Raw genomic sequence first — 20206 nt, 5'->3', positions numbered from 1 at the left:
TTGAACCTAGTCTGTTGGGGTGGCCTCCTTCGTGGGAGTGGTTTGCCGTCCATGTGACCGGATGGGAGTGGCTTGCCGCCCATGTGACCGGATATGAAGATGCCGACGACACTTGTCAGAACCACCTTAAATTACCTCACACACAGCACTGGCATGCATAAGAATATGATGTAAACTTGTTTTTTAAAAGGCATCTTTGGTTTGCGTTAAAACAACTTCAACACACGCAATGTTCTGATTGCACCACAAACGCAGTAGTCATCCTTACCTTTCACAGAGGCACTGAGTTTTATAAATATGAGCATGATAGTGTAGAATGATCATATCCAAGGACCAGTGGTGGGTTTCAAAAAATTTTGGAAGCTCTTCTGTAGGTGTGGCCTGCTTTCCGGGTGCACTGGTGGAACCTCTTCTAACCGGTTCGGTAGATTTGACGAACCGGTTCTACCGAATAGATGCAAACTGATAGGAACTCACCTCTGGTCTGTGAGTAGTAGAACAGTACAAGAAGTAGTAGAACAAAGACATCAAAATAATGCTTCAATCATCGTGATGTCATTCTTTAAATCAGCAAATTGCTTACATTCTGCAGCAAGTAGAACAAATGTGCCTTTTGCAACATTTGCATTATTATTATTATTATAATTTGCATGATGACATCATGAAGCACACAACATCACTTTCCCTCACCTCTTACTGAAGACCGCTATGATTGCATCCCACATATGTTAAGTCCCAGACATAATTGTCACTGGGGTGAGGGGTGGGGGGGGGTGTCTTTTTTTAAAATAAAAGATTACCAATTTGTTTATTGGTTACGCTACTTTTTTTCATTTGTTTCTGAGGGGTGGGGGGGTGTCTTTTTTAAAAATAAAAGATTACCAATTTGTTTATTGGTTACGCTACTTTTTTTCATTTGTTTCCTATCTTAACAAGTTCAACAATTGTCAAAATATATTTCAGGGTTTCCTTTGGAACTATAGGTTATCAAATCCAGTGGATACCAGAAATGTTGGTGACATTCCAGCTTTTGATTGTTATATGTTCCTTTGAAACATTGAATAGACTTTCCATTTTAGCCATTCTGTGCCTTCTATTCCAATTTTCTGATGAATGTGGGAAGGCGGAGAAAGAAACCATAATCAGAAGTATCATCAAGGTTGATTGTGGTAATGGTGCAGTAGTAGGATTCAGCCAGTTCGCACCACTTCGGGGGAACCGGTTCTTAACTTTCTGAGCAGTTTGGTGAACTGGTTGTTAGAGGAAATCATTAGGGCAGAGAACCGGTTGTTAAATTATTTGAATCCCACCATTGTAATGGTGGCAAGCAGTCATTGTATTACATTCAGATTAAAAGCATTAGTTGTCAGATTTATATGCCTGAGATTCTTCCAGTGTGCACAATGATCCCCATTCCAGTGTTTATGTCCACAACAACAATGATGTGCCATGAGTCACAGAGAGAGCAGTTCCTCCTAAGTCTCCCAATAGATTATTTGTGATACAACTTGATTCTGTGTGCCACTAAGGAAAACCCTCCTATACTTTTCTAGTACATCTAATAATCTTGCATTGTTGATGTTGTTATATTGGAACAAATTATTTTCTTGGATATTTCTGTCTTTCTTACTGCATGGTGCTATGCTCAATGGCTTCTGAGCTGTGGGAAGCCTACAGATCGTGTTCAAAGTCCTCTATGCTCTATCTTTGAAGATTCTCAAAGCAAACGCTCATCATGTGATGGGGAGAGACTTGGCTGAGCTTGCCTTAACAACTCACATCGGTCCGTGCATTGTACGTCCATATTACTGGCCACTCTCCATTAACTCCCTAATAGCAACATGTGGCAATTTAGCTTCTTAGCTGACTTTGGCTTGATTTTTCTGAGCTTCTGTCATTTAAAATCCCAGTGCTGATGAGGTCACTGGGCATTTGATCATTAAAGTTAGGAAATGTTAATTATTTCCTATCAAAACTGCATGACCTTTTAGAGTTATTCCCAGTCATGGATATTGAACAAGTGCTTGGAATAATGAGAAACGCAGACACTCTGGAGGGATCAGCAGTTCCAGATATAATTCTACTCTACTCTACTCTATAATTCTACTCTATAATTCTACTCTATAATTCTACTCCAGATATAATTCTACTCTACTCTACTCTACTCTACTCTACTCTACTCTACTCTACTCTACTCTACTCTACTCTACTCTACTCTTATTGCCCTACAACTACTGCTACTTCTTCTCCCTCTTGTTTCTTCTGTTAGCACGGGCCATCTGTTGCAATCGTATGGCAATTAAAAGTGGGAATTATTAATAATTATTATGGCCTGTACAAGCAATCCGCAACCTATGACCACAATTGAGCTTAAAATTTCTGTTGTTAAATGAGACATTTGTTAAGTGAATTTTGCCCCATTTTATGACATTTCCTTCCTCCGTTTTTATGCAAATCGCTGCAGTTGATAAGTTAGTAACCACGTTGCTAAGTGAATCCGGTTTCTTCCCCATTGACTTTGTTTGTGAGAAGGTCACAGCAACGGTTATAAATACAAACTAATTGCCGACCATCTGGATTTTGACCACCTGAGCATGCGGAGACTAGAAAGGTTGTAACTGTGAAAAATGATCATGTCCCTTTTTTTTCAGTGCTATTGTAACTTTGAACAGTCATTAAAGGAACTGTTGTAAGTTGAGGACTACCTGTATATAAGAGCCGAGGTGGCGCAGTGGTTAGGGTGCAGTACTGCAAGCCACTTCAGCTGACTGTGATCTGCAGTTCAGCGGTTCAAATCTCACCGGCTCAAAGTCGACTCAGCCTTCCATCCTTCCGAGGTGGGTGAAATGAGGACCCAGACTGTGAGGGCAAGTTGCTGACTCAATTTGCTAAAAAATCTGTAAACCGCTTAGAGAGGGCTGAAAGCCCTATGAAGCGGTATATAAGTCTAATAAATAAATAAATAAAATAAATATATGAATTTAATGCAGGAGGAGTGTTGGGGGACGCCACGAAAGAGTGCAGCATGTGGTTGGAGAGCTCTACCATATTTGAAGGGCTGTCACAGGGGAGAGGGTGTGGATTTATTCTCCAGAGCGCCCAAGTGTTAAGACTAAAAGCAAAGGGTGAAAACGTCATAGCAAAAGAGAGGCCCAAACTTAAAACAAGGAGGACATTCCTGAACATACATGCTCTTACACATTGGAACCCCTGCCTGGCAGAGTCATGGGTCTGGTGGTTTTCAAACAAAGTTTGGGCAGCCAGTTTTCTGGGATGGTCTGAGGATTCCTTTTTTTGAGCATGGAATTGGACTAGAAGACCTCCATAGTCCAAGCTGATGATTCCACAGTTCTGTGAATTCCCAAAGTTGCTTTTGAGATTAGTGGAGGTATGAAAGTATTTGTCCCAAAGGTGTTTTTTTTTTTTTTCAAAATGCAACTGGGCTTTGTTTTTTTCCTGGAAGACAGGTTGCTTTTCGCCCAAGAAACTTTTTCCGTTCTGAAGTGAGAAGCTTCTCGAATGACATGGAAAATGTCCTCAGAAAAAAACAAAATCCAGTTGCCCTTTTGAAAAAGCACCTTTGAGACAACCATGACCTGGATGACTGAGAATTTCCATAGACATTTAAGAAAGTGTTTGTGTCTTTCTTTTTCTTTGGAGAAGCAAATTCTGGGAAACTCGCAGGGTGCCTCTTTTTGATATATGTTTGCAAGGCAACCTGTGGTTCATTCTTTAAGTCTTTCAAGAGTGGAGATTACATTCTTACACATTTGCCTTCCTGTTGGCTGCAAAAGATGCTGTAGAAGTGAAGTCGAGAGGGCCGTAGTCCAGGAAACAAATTTGTTACAGCACAATCAATTTGTTATTCTTTAAGAGGTGACATGATTGTTTGTTGTTGTTTTTTTGTTACTGTACAGTTCGTGCATTAATCCTCCAGATAGATATAGAGATCCCATGCAAGGAAGTCATTGGCAGTGTGCCGGGTTTCAATCTCCCGGCCATCACATTGGATTCAGGAGCCAGAAACTGCAGATGATTTTACATTATTGACTAACCCAAAACCCCAAATTGAAATAGGTGGTTGCAAGGGAGAAAACTGAATAATAGCCTTAATCGGGATTAGGGGTTATGTGACATGTTTAATAAAATGAATGTGCACATGATTGTCTGTGCGTGTATGTGCACAATATTACACCCTTCTCAGTACTGATCTTTGTAATAGTAATATGACAATTATATATTATTGTTATAAAATAGTGAGGTATATACAGGGCCCTTTAAGGAAAAGAAAATTATTTTTGTTGTTGTTATTGTTGGTATTCAGATTTTATAGACGGATTCTTGCAGATCACTTTAAATTTCAAACTGAGTAGTTTAGTAGTAGTTTATGAGTGTGTGATTAAGGTGGGAAAGGTATGAAGATACCTGAAATGGTGAGAAGAATATCCTCATATGCCCAGTTGGCATAGATTTTAGAGAGAATTTCCTTTTAAAGGGGTTGATAAAAATGTGGATTTTTAGATGTGCCTTTCTTGCTGCTGAACTAAATTTTTCTTGCATCGGTTTATTAATTACCATTGATTTAAGGGGAGGCTGAATGGACAGGTGTCCTTTTCAGAAGCCTTTCAAGGTTATGACACTGATCCTGGAGTCTGCTGACCTTGCACTAAGCTTTGGTGGGAAAATATGCCATTAACTCAAAAGAGATGCTCTGGGTTCAAGCATCAGTGGGTACCCAGTCTTAGCCCTGGACCAGTTACATTAATTCACTGGCGCCCTGTTTTCTCTGAAGGTGATGTGGCATTATTTTGATGGATTACAAACACATTCACATGCTTTATTTACATTCTTGAATCCCACGTCTCTTTGTAAACATCCCACAGCTAGTCATCCATCTGCGCAACTCATCTGAATGCAGTAATGATGAGGATGTAGCAGCTTTGCTGCCTCGATGTACTGGAGACAGGTTGTGCGAAATCATAAATCTTCTGCCCTTGGATTTTCATCCTAAAGGCAATAAAATAGGGTTTGCCTCAATTTGGTGGTGATGAAAACTGAGATGAAAACCTAGCACTAAGGAAAAAATTTCTGACAGAACAATCAAGTTTAGTTTAGTTTAGTTTAGTTTTATTGAACTTGTATGCCGCCCTATTCCCCGAGGGGACTCAGGGCGGCTAACAAACTAAATAGGGGAAAGGGGAAATACAAAAAACGAAAAGACAGACAAATACAAACAGATTAAAAACTCATCAACAGCCGCAACAATTTGAGTGGGGGCTGGGAACTCATCAGCCCAGGCCTGCCAGAACAGCCAGGTTTTAACAGCGTTGCGGAAAGCCTGAAGGGTGGCGAGGGTCCGGATCTCCACGGGGAGATCGTTCCAGAGGGCCGGAGCAGCCACAGAGAATGCCCTCCCCCGGGGGGTCGACAAACGACACTGGTTAGTTGATGGAATCCAGAGGAGGCCTAATCTGTGGGATCTAATCGGTCGTGAGGAGGTAATTGGCAGAAGGCGGTCTCTCAAGTACCCAGGTCCGATACCATGTAGGGCTTTAAAAGTAATGACTAGCACCTTGAAGCGCATCCGGAGTCCAATAGGCAGCCAGTGCAGTTCGCGGAGGATAGGTGTGACGTGGGTGTACCGAGGTGCACCCACAATCGCTCGCGCGGCTGCATTCTGGACAAGCTGCAGTCTCCGAATGCTCTTCAAGGGCTGCCCCATGTAGAGCGCATTACAGTAGTAATCAACCAGTGGTATAGCATGCCTTCAGAAGTTGTAGATGCTGCATCACTGGTGGCTTTTAAGAACAGATTAGACAGTCACCTGTCAGAAATGGTATAGGGTCTCCTTTTTGAGGAGGGGGTTGGACTAGGAGACCTCCAAGATCCCTTCCAACACTGATATTCTATTCTACTCTATTCTAAAAGAACCACATCTGAAAGGAAGTGGCTAGGAGCACTGAAAAGTCAATGTTTTTCTTCCAAGGCATCTTGGCATAACGTATCTGTTTTAAGAAAGGGGAGAGAGAGAGAGAGAGAGAGAGTGAAATTTGTCATGGTTCAGAATTAATCCCAGCATCTTGAAATAGAAGAATCATCTGCGCTCATGGTGATCTTGACCCTCCCCCCCCCACTGGAAAATGATGCAGCAGGATAAAAATCCCACTCTGGTGCCAGCATTGTTGAAGGCAGCTTGCTAATGTTTTCCTCAAGTTGTTAATTACTCAGATTCGTGTTACAGGGAGAGAGAGAGAGAGAAAGAGCGAGAGAAGAACAAGCAGCCTTGGGAAAAGAAGAGAATGCAAGTTCAATGCCGAAACGGGACTCTCTCTTCCCCTCTGCAGTTATACAAATTGGGCAGTTTTCATTCTGCCCCATGTAAAATACTAGGCTGGGAGGAAAGGCATGCAAGTGTGGAATAAAATATTTAAGTGAAGTTCATGTTTCCCGCTGGAGCTATGGATCTGGATGGCCAGATGTACATACCTCCTTCCCTTTCTCACACTGCCTGGTGTGATTCTAAGGATGGCCCTAGAAGGAAGAAGAGAAATCATTAGATAGTGGTGAATCCATACAAGGAGAAGAGCTGGTTACCTTCTACCCACCGTGCAGAAGAAGAGCGTTCAAGATTTAGGTTTCTGATCCTTTTTTGATTGAAATCAAGAAGGAGCTTTTTAGATTGTGCCGGGGAGATTGTTGTTACACCTCAAACAGATTAAATGATTAAAAATATGGAAATTTCAAATTAAATGTCTTTAGAATTGGAGAGAACCACTTGAGGAGTTGCCTGGAGGTTCAGAGAAGAAGTTGATGCTTTGGAGATGTTTAAATAGACCGCACCGTGGTTTGGCTAGAACTAAAGACCACAAAGGAAAAAAAATGGGAGTTTCTATCAGAGGACAAGGATATTTACTGCGAATGTGGCACTATTCAAACAACTATCCATCTTTTACAGTGGGGGGGCCCTGGGACCAAAATGCATGCAGACTGGCTTGCTGCTTGGAAATATCCCTGCCATCAATGGGGCTGAGAATTAAATAAGTTCGCTTTCATTGAAATTTGTAATCTTTTGAAATTTAAATAAATAATTTCCCCCTCTCTGGTTCCTGCATTTCTGACATGAGACGAGATCCTTTTTCAATATATGAACTGAATATTGCGATTTCTCCGCGGGTCGCCCATGAGGCCAATGATGAAGGAAGACACGGACACGAGTTCCCTCGGGATGAGACGGGTGCCTCTTTTATTGAGAATACACAAAGAAAGGGTGGAGTTGCAAGGTCTATGTAGGCCAATCATGGTTGTACAAGTCTATGGTATAGTAAATCATCTATTTGCCACACAAACCTCTGACCCCTAATGCTCAAAGTCAGCAAGTTGTAACCTCTGCCCTACATAATGCTCAAAGTCAGCAGTTTGTATTACTGACCTTATGGTAAATCATTACTGCTGTCTAGTTCCGCATATGTGTTCCAGCATACCTATGCATGCCTGCACTTATGCTACAACAGAATATCTCAAGGAATCTCCAAATAAACCTTCCAAAGATGGGCATATAAGTGATGGAGAGCTTTGTGCACAATTCTCCTTTTCCCCAGGGAAGGAGGCCTCCCAACAGCACAAGCGAGTCTTCCTTTCTTTTTCCATTAGTGCAGCCTTTCTCAACCATGGTTCCTAGCATACTGTATTATTGGACCTCATTCAGCGCCGCATGTCTCCTATCAAGAAATGATGGAGCTCGTAATACAACAGCATCAGGTCATTAGGAAAGATTGCAGCAATGGAAAACTTTGACCCCCTCCAGATGCTCTGAACCTCAACTGTCATCAGTCTCATCAACAAGTCCAATAGTAAAAAATGATGGAAGCTGTTGTAGAACAGACTCCTTATGGTTGAAGGATCCACTCCTCTATTAGAAGAATAACAGAATAACAGATTTGGAAAGGACCTTGGAGGTCTTCTAGTCCAACCCTCTGCTCTAACATTTCAGACAAATGGTTGTCCATCTCTTCTTAAAAACCTCCCGTGTTGGAGTAACCACAACTTCTGGAGGCAAGTGGTCCCATTGATTAATTATTCTAACACTCAGGACATTTATCCTTAGTTCTTAGTTTGTTCTCTCCTCTTAGATTATAACTCAAAGATCCTTCACTCCTTGAATTACAAAGTGATTGTCTCGCATATGTAAATACAGTAACTGTACTAGCTAACCTCGAAGTGGTAATCTTTATTGAATATGGAAATACTGGGCTTAATATAAGCAATAGACATCTAAGTTATTCTGACAGTTTAAAAAAATCTTTGCTTTAGGAAATGCTAAGGCAACTTGAAAGGATCCAGACTTTCAAAGACTTTCCAGTTTTTGAAGTTTTATATTTGCTTTCCATGAAAATCTGAATAGGCATGACTGTCTACTCATTCACTGAATTTTAAATTTATTCTACAGATGTATTCATACTGGTATCAAAGTATGAGTGTAACTTCCCTTATTGAGGGAATGGCACAAAATAGTATGACACTAAAAATTTTATTTGGGGGAAGGCTTTGTTAAAAACGACAAAACTCCAGTAGAAAATATTCATTTTTGAAATTTTGAACTTTTGGAAGTTCTACAAACATACACAAAAGTAGACATTTCTCATCGTAAGAAAGGATTTAAAAGAATCCTGGATGAATGTTTTATCTGTAGCCACACTGCTTCATGGTTCCAGTTTCATTCTGCAGACATTTTAAAATCAGGTGCCTTTTGGAAAAGCACCACTTAGGACAGATATAATATAGGTCAGATATAATTTTAGGCCAGCGCCTTAACAACTACACCAAACCAGCTCTCAGTTTCTGAATCAATTTTTCAAAGATTTGCAGAAGTTTCTGCTTTGCAATTGCTTAACAATTCTTCTCCAGTTTACCGAAAAACTATTGTTGGAAAAAGACCAGGAACGGATCTCTGTTTGAAAGTTAAGGTTCTGTTCCTGATAACAAAATCCTAGGTTGAATATATGTTAACAGACAACCTAACCATTGCTGATACATGTTGGATCGGCAGCTATTATATTTCCTCTGACCCAATTGATGGACTATTCATGAGAGCCGAGGTGGCGCAGTGGTTAGGGTGCAGTACTGCAGGCCACTTCAGCTGACTGTTATCTGCAGTTCAGCGGTTCAAATCTCACCGGCTCAAGGTTGACTCAGCCTTCCATCCTTCCGAGGTGGGTGAAATGAGGACCCAGACTGTGGGGGCAATATGCTGACTCTGTAAACCGCTTAGAGAGGGCTGAAAGTCTAGCTGCTATTGCTATTGCTATTTGTGATAAAAATAACAAGCATCAAGTAGATTCCTACAGCCAACCCTCTGATAATGTCTGGAATAAATCAAAGTCATACCACAACTTTACTTGTGGACAGCAAGCCAAGATGTAATTTCTTAAATATCGGGGAAGCAACAAGGCTCCAACTCTTCAGAATAGCGAGCCAGGATGGAAACGGAATGTCTGTCCAAAAAATACATCAGTGAATACTACGAAGATATAAGAAATCAGTCAAACAGTGTTTCTGCTGGGTTACTTTCACATACATTGGCATTTTAGCAATATAGCAGTTAGACTTATATACCACTTCATAGGGCTTTCAGCCCTCTCTAAGCAGTTTACAGAGTCAGCATATTGCCCCCAACAGTCTGGGTGCTCATTTTACCCACCTCGGAAGGATGGAAGGCTGAGTCAACCTGGGTCCTCATTTTTCTGGATGGTGGAACATTGTTCATTATATATTGATCAGCATCTTGAAAAAAGTAATATTAGCTATATGGATTTACCTAGATAAGACAAATACATAATGAGCAATGAAAAGTGTTAATTGAATGCTGACCTGTTATCTCCCCCCTCCCCCCCCAAAAAAAAAAATTACAAGACTTGTCTTTCTTAATAATTGAATATTTCTGTTCTGCGTCTATTCTGCTTCGGGGCTTTCCCTCTGTTGCATACTGATAATGCCACCAGCTCGCGGAAAAGAATGTCTCACTATAAATTTAGTTTGCCTTGGCAAAAGGCTTGTCTTGCTGGCAAGGCTAGTGACAGCCAGGAAGAGCAGATGGCTTGTACAATGTACTCAAGAAGCCTAAAAGCTGAATTGCCAAAGTCATATTGTGGGGGCTCACTTGAAATCCGAGGAGTCAGAAGTTCCTAAGAAGTTTATTGACTGGTTGTGTATCAGGAAAACCAGTTTTCCAACAAGGATACAGCACACCTCACCGTTCAAATGCTATTTTTCCATCTCTACAGGTAGTCCTCAAACTAGGCCGACAATTGAGCCCTAAATTTCTGTTGCTAAGCGAGACATTTGTTAAGTGAATTTTTCTCCACTTTACAATCTTTCTTGCCACAGTTAAGTGAATTATTACAATTGTTAAGTTAGTGACACATTTGCTGAGCAAATCTGCTTTCCCCACTGACTTTGCTTGTCAGAAGGTTACAAAAGGACCCAGAGACACTGTCATAAATATGAATCAGTTGCCAAGCATCTGAATTTTGATTATATCACTATGGGGATGTTGCAGTGGTCGTAAGTGTGAAAAATAGTCTAAACTCACTTTTTTTCAGTGCCATTGCAACTTTGAATGGTCATTAAATGAACTGTTGTAAGTTGAGTATTTTATTTTACCTGTATTTTATTTTACCTGTATTTTATTTTACCTGTATTTTATTTTACCTGTATTTTATTTTACCTGTATTTTATTTTACCTGTATTTTATTTTACCTGTATTTTATTTTACCTGTATTTTATTTTACCTGTATTTTATTTTACCTGTATTTTATTTTACCTGTATTTTATTTTACCTGTATTTTATTTTCAAACATTTTTATCCCAACTATGCATTGATAACACAGACAGTCAAATATTTTAGTTTTATAAAGGCTTTCCAGGTTCTCTCTCACTCACTTTCCTACTTTTACCTAGATGTATTTAATTTCCAAATTTACAACTTTCCCAAATGTACAATCATTTTGAGTTGAGAATTGCATCTCAAAATTGGCACAGGGACTGTGCAAACGCCAAAGGATAATGGGGTCCTGATTTGCATGGGTTTCTGAGTAGACTGCTTCCAGAGGCATAGCTGTGAAGAAAAAGTCAGTGGGTCTTGTCTAAGGATTAGATAAGAACTTTGTTGCTCCTTAAAGGTAAAAATAAAGGTTCCCCTCGCAAATAAGTGCTAGTTGTTCCCGGCTCTGGAGGGTGGTGCTCATCTCCGTTTCAAAGCAGAAGAGCCAGTGCTGTCCAAAGATGTCTCCGTGGTCATGTGGCCAGCTTGACTAAATGCTGGAGGCACATGGAATGCTGTTACCTTCTCACCAAGGTGGTCCCTATTTTTCTACTTGCATTTTTACGTGCTTTCGAACTACTAGGTTGCCAGAAGCTGGGGCAAGTAACAGGAGCTCACTCCATTACGTGGCGCTGGGGATTCGAACCACAAAATTGCCGACCTTTCTGATCGACAAGCTCAGCATCTTAGCCACTGGGCTACCTTTTGTTGCTCTTTATAAGTTATCAAATAATCACTAGCCTCTTATTGTGTCTCAGTGCATGCTATAAGCCTCAATATCAAAAGGAAATAAAGCAAATCCTAGAGAAAAAAAGGATGAGGGTGATGGTGATACCCATCTTTGTTTTCACTTAAAAAGTTCTTAGCGCTGAAATATTATTGGTTGTGGGCATCGAATACTGCGTGTCTTCCCCATTCTTTTCTTCTCTCTCTCTCTCTCTCTAGGATATGTTGCAAAATTCTCCCAACTCCATGACAGCCCTACCTGGCAACCCCCAAGGAATTGTGGTACCTGCCTCAGCACTGCAGCAGGGGAATATCTCCATGGCAACAGTCAACTCACAAGTTGTGACAGGTGGGAGGCGTGGAGCATACTTCCGTGACCATGTTAGTTGCGTCTTTTGCATGCTTGGTATTTTTAACCCCCTTCCATCACCAGATTTGAACTATGCATAGTCTAGACAGGGCAGTGTGGGAATCGGTTAATGCGCACACATCTCCCTGTAGCCTCTTCTTCACAATAAGGCTGCACAGGGCTGGGACTTCATCTCCCAAAAGGTGGTTTGGGAGCGAAAGTGTTGCCTTCAGGCAGGCAGGCAGGCAGGCAAAGAACTCCTATGACCCCTGAATCACATTTTAGGGACTGATTTTTTTTTTAATAAATTTTTATTTTAAACACATAAGCACATCAACAGAAACAAACACATAACTTAAAAACAACATAGGAACAATAAGTTCCATCGTATATCATACCGCAGTTCCGAATCGGTTTCTTTGCAGTTAGTGTTTTCCCTACTATACATTTCTATCTTGCATTAATAATCTCCTTGTTCGTTATCCATTTTTATGTACAATTCTTTATTTATTTATACTTAGCTACTTATGACCAAATATTATTTACCTATATTATGCTTTATATTTTTACTGTCATTTATTCTCTTACATACAGTTATAGGTATACATTCACAGAGTTATTCTTTTTCTTTGCCACTCTTATATTATTATTATTCCATTTGAAAGGTTATAAGGTATAGTTTGAAATGCTTTGTTTACCATCCTTCGCACCTACTATGACACCACCTTGTTTTCTCTTTCTTTTCTTTTCTCCCTCCCTTCCTTCTCTACTTCCTTCCTTCCTCCTCTCCATCCCCTTCTTCCTTCCCTTACCTCTTCCCTACTCCTACCCTTTTTCTTCTCCTTCCTACCTTCTCTCCTTCTCTTTCTTTCTCTTCCTCCCTCCTCTTCTTCTTTTTCTCTCCCTTCCACCCACCTTAGGGACTGATTCTATTGCACTGCAAAGTCCCACATGTGCATTCCTCAGAAGCCTCTCCAGAATTTCCCTCAATGCACACACGTGTTGCTTTTTAAAATTTGTTTCAATTTTTAATTTTATTTATTTTTGTTTTTACTAATTGTCCAGGTCCTCAGCACACAGGAATCACAGGCTTTTCTTTTTGTGTTTTATTTAAGAGACTGTATTGACATTTAAAAGCTTCTCCCTTTTCAGAAAACCTTCTCCAATGGCAATCTGTCTTTACAAAGATAGTCCCCAATTTATGACCACTATGGGGACCAAAATTTCCACTGTTAAGCAAGGTGAATCGCGCCCAATTTTATAACCGTTTTTGCCATGGTTATTAAGCAAATCACTGTAAAGCAAAATCACTGCAGCTGTTAAGTGAATCACACAGGCATTAGGCGAATCTGGCTTCCCCCATTTGCTTTGCTTGTATAAGAGCTATGATGCCGCAGTAGTTAGAATGAAGCATTGCAGGCTAATTCTGCCGACTGCCAGGAGTTTGATCCTGACCGGCTCAAGGTTGACTCAGCCTTCCATCCTTCCAAGATCGGTAAAACAACGACCCAGATTGTTAGGGGTAGTATACCAACTCTATAAACAGCTTAGAGAGAGGGCTGTAAAGCACTGTGAAGTGGTATAAATACATGGCAATTGTCAAGCACCCAAGTTTTGATCACGTGATGCAAGCATTTAGATCATGGGGTGCTACAATGATTGTTAAGTGCAAGAACTGGTGGTAAGTCATTTTTTCAGTGCAGTTCAGTTGTAACTTTGAATGGTGACTAAATGAAAGGTTGTAAGTTGAGAACTCCCTGTACACGGAATCAGCAAGTTTCTTAGAGTTCAGTCCTCATGAGATTTGAATTCAGTATTGCACTAAGCAACACACACCCCAAAAAATATAACTGGTATCAGAAAGAGATTTCGGAAGTGCACCTATATTTTTTTAGCATGTCCTACCTTGAAGGAATGATGATGCACACCGACACCAGTTTTCAGCAAAAGTTGAATTGTTCTAGGGATTTGGAAAAGCTGTATGGAGTTCCAGAATCACCGTTTGCCCACTCTTGTATGAAAGTGTGTGAGCAGTTGGCCTGTGCTTTTTAATCAGTGCTCTCATCCCACAGTGCAGTCTGTGCCATACCAGGTCTTCTGATCATTGGGGAATTAGTAAGCAAATTAGTAAGCTGAACCAACTTGCAAGCCTATTTATTACCCAACGTGTGAAGCTCTACCAAAGAGCAAATTGCATGGTGGGAGTGAGGTTGCATGCATGCATCTTTGCACCTGTTCCGTTTCTAACCTTCCTGGAGCTACTGTTTTTATACGACATGAGCATAAACTGTATTTCAGTAAATGAATCTATCGCATTTGTATATTGAATGCAAGCATTTGTTCAGCTATCCATCCATCAAGGTGAAATCCTCACGTCACCATGTATGGTCATATTCTATTTCCATTCATGAGCAATTCATAAACTCACTGCCAGGGTTCGCCGACAAATGCGCGCTCGACAAAAGTGCGCCGACAAAACCGCGGGGGGAAAAACGCAAGTTCGAAATCGCACTGACGAATGAGTGCAGAAGCACGCCGACAACAGCGCGGCGACAGAAGCGCGCTCTAAACCTAACCCTAAACCTAACCCTAAACCTAACCCTAAACCTAACCCTAACCCTAAACCTAAACCTAACCCTAAACCTAACCCTAAACCTAACCCTAAACCTAACCCTAAACCTAACCCTAAACCTAACCCTAAACCTAACCCTAAACTTAACCCTAAACCTAACCCTAAACCTAACCCTTACCCTTACCCTAACCCTTACCTTAACCGTAATCGCGCTTCTGTCGCCGCTCTTTTGTCAGCGTGCCTTTGTGGGCCCGCTGTCGACATCGCGGTTTTATCGCCGCGGTTTTGTTGGCGCGCTGTTGTCGAGCGCGCTGTTGTTGGGTCACGCACTGCCAGCAATGAATAAACAAATTTGAGAACCTTCTTTTTCACAATTTTTAATTTAAGGAGAGAGAGAAAAAGCTGTTGGTTTATTTATTCATGTATTCAATAGGTTGGGCAAGTTATGATGATGATGATGATGATGATGATGATGATGATGATGATGATGATGATGATGATGATGATGGCGGCGGCAACGATGATGATCCAGTGAGAGGCTCAGTAATGATAAGAAAGGATGTAATCAGAATTTCCCTATAAGGGACAATTGAAAAAATAAGTGAAGTGTGATCAATCGATTCCAAATTTAACACACTGTTATATTTTCTTATTTTTTCCAGCTTAAAAATTACTGATTAGTTGTTTGCCAACTTTTCAGAGAGTGGTGCAGGTTGCAAAAAAGACACTTGGGAGCCATAGATAGTCCAAGTTTAAAGTTCATATTTTCGAGTCAGTCCTTACGATCATGAATTAGGATAAACATGACATCTTTCAGGCAAAGATGATTAATGTTGATTCCCTTGATAACCAGGGTTTTTTTTTTTTCAAAAACAATTTCAAACACATAAGGTTGGTTAAAACTTTGCTGGCTTGTGGGTTTTAGCTGTTGCCTTTGTTGCTGGCTGTAGACTTCTTAAAATTGTGAAATCCTATCTCTTTGCCAGGTGGAGCCCTTTACCAACCTGTAACTATGGTAACATCTCAGGGCCAGGTGCTAACCCAAGCAATTCCTCAAGGGGCTATTCAGATCCAGAATGCACAGGTAAGAATGGAAAGAGTGCTCCAGAAGTCACCCGGTTATTCTAATTCTTGCCTGTTTCCCAAGCTTGAAGGAGAACTTCCCTGACAGTGAGAACAATGAACAGCTTGACTCCACCAGAAGTTGTGGTTGCTCCATCATTGAAAGTTTTTAAGGAGAGATTGGAAAGTCATTTGACTGGAATGGGATGGGATCTCCTACGTGAGCAGGGGGTTGGACTAGAGGACCTCCAAGATTCTTTCTAGCTCTGTTATTCTGTTATTCATTAGGGGAAATATGTGGATGTGCCTGACATTAGGTAAATTGGAGAGTGGGTGGAGAGTGATCATCATTCCAGGCAAGGTTATTCCTCTACCGAAGATCTCTGTTTGAGGAAGATATGTTTGAATGGCTGTTTTTAAGTAACAAAATTTTAAAATCTTTATACCGTAGATTAGGCAGCCTCTAGTTTAGAGAAACAGGAATAGCATGAGTGGGGTTGGAGGAAAAACTGTTCTTTGCTATCTTTATTGCAGTCACCGACCAGTATTTTATATACCTTGTGAAAAGATCTCAGAGTTCAGGTGCTGACCAGTGATGAGCATGGAGTACTGCATGAGGAATGGGTATGACTAAGGCTAGTAACCTACTACACCTATCCTGCCTTAATAAGAAAGGGTTTTTTCTTTCTCTTCTGCTTTTTGATATTGCTCCTACTGGGACCTCACCACTAAGCATGGCAGCAGAAGGATCCACAAATGCTAATTCTTGATTGCCATCTACCTGTTTGATTATGTGCTACCATGTCAGTAAATTGACTCTTAGATTTTCTGTTTTAGGAGGCTCCGTCCTCATCTTGATCTTTAGATCTTTCAATGGTGTGGCCCATTGTTTCCATAGCTGAGTCCATCGACGTTTGAGTCCATCAAAAGAGCTCTGGTGGTACAGTGGTTAGAATGCAATATTGCAGGCTAATTCTGCAACTGCTGGCAGTTTGATTCTCAACTGCTCATGTTGACTCAGCCTTCCATCCTTCCAAGGTCAATAAAATGAGGACCCAGGTTTGTTGGGGGCAATATGCTGACTCTGTACACCGCTTAGAGAGAGCTGTAAAGCATTATGAAGCGGTATATAGGTCCAGGTACTATTGCTATTGCTATTGCTACTTTGATACTGTCATCCTCTTCTCTTCCCAGCATTGTAGACTCCTCCTGAGATCTGGGTCTTTGCCTACTATGTCCACATTATGATGAGCCTGGTCATTTGTGTTTGAGTGAAAACTCTGGAGTGTTTTGTTCTATGATCCGTTTGTTTTTATGGCTATCTGTTCTGACCCCCTTCTCTGTCCAGTAACGAAAGCCGAGACAAGCGTAAAATGGAATGTCCTTTAATAACAAGACCAGAATTTCAGTGGCTGAAAGCCAAGTAAACAAACAGATAAGGACCTTGGCTGCAAGTCAGACAAACCTTGGCAGCAATTCAGACTAACTCTGGCAGGAATCCAGCCTGCCAAGTTAGTTTCTCTTTAGTTCAAGCGTTGACTTCTGCAAGAAGGGCGTGGCACCAGCAGTCTTTTTATAGTCTGGAGAGGAGCCTAATGACCATCAGCTGAGTGTAATTATCTTCTGTAATTACGTAGTTGTTCTTGACGCCAAGTAGTTCTTCGACAGTGTGCATCCTGGAACAACTCACTGCTGGCTTCTGGATCTCTCTCCCTTGTCTCCTCCCCACTGATCCAAGGCTCAGGCACCACCTGGTGGCCAGCCAGTCTCTCTGCGCCCTGCTCGGAGTCGGAACCCTGTCCAGGGTCCTCCACATCCTCTAGGGCCGACTCATAGGGCCCCTCGCTGTCGGAGTCTGATGGCAGCTCCAACAGCTCCTGCCGGGCCACAACAGCTATCATACTATTCTCAGAACACCAAATAGCCTCCAACCTTAATTTTTACAATCCAGTCATGGTAGTTCAACCTGCACAATCACTATTCTTGAAGAAATGGGGCAAGAAGGAAGAACACATCAGGGTCCCCACTACCACTAGCCCTCATTCAGCTGCTCCGTTATATTAACATCCTGATGTTGGATCGGGGTACAAACCAGAAGTCCAGCTGCCTTTCTAACACCACCTTTAATACTTATAATCAAAGAAATATACAACCTGTTTCCAGCCGCACAACATTTAAATCATTCAAACAAAAGATTCCGAGAACAGAGGCATGAATAATTAAGATCTTGTGCTGGTAGAAAACAGCCTTCCTTGTTAGTTTTCCCCACTGGATTTTTGTATGCAGAAATCTTTACCTGCTTCTTGAAATGTATCCCAGTTCTTCTCCTGCTTCTTAACTGTCCTATTTTGTATTAATGAGAAGCAAATCATAGCAGCAGTTGCTACACAAGCTTGAATCATTAAAAAAAAAACCTGTGCATTGATGTGCCGATGCTTCCTACTGATTCAGCACTATTGGGACTTCCATTGCACCTAGTCAGTCTCCAAGCTGTTTTTAAGGTCTCCAGGCCTTCCCTTTTTCACCTTCTGGATCAAGGCTTGTTTCCTTTATTTTTTTATAGAACGCTTAATAAAAGACTAGAAAAACACAGCGCTCCACAGTGAGATTCCTAATTCTTAGCTCTCTCTGAGTGGGAATCTAGAGGGGGGGGGGGAAGCCCCAAATAGTAGATCCGAATCCTTCTGAAATGTGCAAATGTGGCTCAGATCTTAGAGGGAAATTGATCAGATGTGTTGAATACAAGTAGGCTGGGAATATTGTGGGAAGGATGGAGCCCTGGACAAGCACTCTTAATGTCATTTTTGTATTGCCTGGGTAATTTATTCAGCCCCGGCCTTGCTATACATCGCAAGCGGCACCTGAGGGAATCATTTATACCTGACACAGGGCTGCCATCCTGATGTTTAATTCATGCAGGAGAAATGTTTTTTTATGAAGAACTAGGGGGAAAGAGGAGCTGGGTGTATGTGTGTTCTTAAAACTGGATGCTGAAATTTCCAATTTCCTGCAAACCTCATTAAAACTTCTCCCTTCCCAATTCTTTGTCTTTTTTTTTTCCAACTACTTTTTTTAAAAAAAAGATATTTCTTTGCTTCTGGGTATTGTCTGTCCATTCAGCTAGGCAGCCAATTGAGAATTACATATTTTCAAAGAGTTTAATAAGACTGAAGGATATTACAAGGCAATATAATTGGAGGTAACTTGGAACTCAGAGGCTGCTGAAAACTGGAGCTTCTTCATAACAGGAGACGGGGGAGGGAGAACTGTATTAGGTCAGCTATCAATCTATACACAATATACAGTAGTTGCATTGACCAAAGGGAGCAGTTGTTACAAAGGCTTGCACGCACTTAAGCATCTACAGACAACATCCATGCGAAACGAATGTATGGAAGACGAGAGTGTGATTTGATCCTGAAGATGTGCTACAGTCACGGATTTACAAAAGGGAAGCATTGGTCCTCGGTCCTCTCCTGCTGAGTTTAATACACCAGCTCCTTGTTTGTCGGAATGGGCTCTGATGAATAAGATCAAACTCTCTGTTCAAAATAACAGAATAACGGGACCTTGGAGATCTCCCAGTCCAACCCCCTGCTCATGTAGAAAACCCTATATCATTTCAGACAAATGACTGTCCAATCTTGTCTTAAAACCCTCCAATGTTGAGAGCACCCACAACTTCTGGAGGAAAGTTGTTCCACTGATTAATTGTTCTAACTGTCAGGAAATTTCTCTTTAGTTCTAGGTTTCTTCTCTCTTTGATTAGCTTCCATTCATTGCTTCTTGCCCTGCCTTCGGGTGCCTTGGAGAATAGGTTGACTCCCTCTTTTTTTGTGGCAGCCCCTGAGATATTGGAACATTGCTATCATTAGACATGAAACACTGCATTCAGAATGATGTAGTATTGCAGATAGTTACTACTGGGACTGAATGCTTGAGAAACTCCCAGGGTTTTACCAGATACTTCAAAGTGTTCAAATGTGCGTTTCACACAGGCTTCAGTCAGATGGTGCTCTGCTTACAGCCCAGCTCACTAAAGATGCCACTAAGATTACATTAAGTCTTTAATTGCTTATTTTTCAATAGTGCAGTCAGTGTCTTTAACTGCTTAGAAAAACTGAAGGGAATGGATGATTCAAATTTCTTCAAGAATTAAGTTGCCTATTTTGCTTTAGAATGATTGTCACTCAACTACCAATAATTTAAAAAGCTCCGCATCATTGATTATACTGATCATATCTCTTGGGGTGACGAAGGAATACCTTGGAGTAGAAATTTCCCTTCCTATAGATTTCCAGGCCCATCCCGATCCCCATGGCACTCTTAATTATCTAGGCCCTTGTGTATTTAAGGAAATCTATTTCTCCAACAAGGAGCCAGACATTTGACTGAGAAGTTGCCAAATTGTGCTTTCAGTTAATTGCATTGAAAGGGCTTTACAAAATAATAGAATTGGAAAGGACCTTGTAGCCATCTAATCCAACCAGGGGTGGGTTCCTGTCAGTTCTAACCTCTTCTATAGAAGAGGTTCTACAAATCTACCATGCCGTTTAGAACCGATTCCAGCTCCCTCCCCCCGCCCATCTGCACATCATCAAGATGAAGAGTGAGAGGAGGAATTCTGGGAGTTGAAGTCCACAAGTCTTAAAGCTGTCAAGTTTGAACACCCCTGGGG

The 20206-nt window shown here is 41.2% G+C and overlaps 1 protein-coding gene across 4 annotated transcripts in view; it reads left to right on the top strand.

Moving 5' to 3' along the window:
- The window catches only part of PKNOX2 (PBX/knotted 1 homeobox 2), a 334489-nt gene that overhangs the window by 290389 nt on the left and 23894 nt on the right, over positions 1-20206 (top strand). For all 4 annotated transcript variants that reach the window (XM_087706303.1, XM_087706305.1, XM_087706302.1 and 1 more), the window contains 2 exons: positions 11765-11894; positions 15453-15550. In XM_087706303.1, coding sequence (XP_087562429.1) covers positions 11765-11894; positions 15453-15550 — 228 coding nt within the window. The remainder of the gene's footprint in view (positions 1-11764; positions 11895-15452; positions 15551-20206) is intronic.

This window comes from Thamnophis sirtalis, unplaced genomic scaffold, assembly GCF_051295495.1.
Source record: "Thamnophis sirtalis isolate CommonGarterSnake01/CBP01778 unplaced genomic scaffold, rThaSir2_p1.2 scaffold_2, whole genome shotgun sequence".
NCBI classification, from domain to species: Eukaryota; Metazoa; Chordata; class Lepidosauria; order Squamata; family Natricidae; genus Thamnophis; species Thamnophis sirtalis.
Note: the sequence above shows the minus strand (reverse complement) of the source record. Positions and strands in the feature narration are given on the sequence as shown.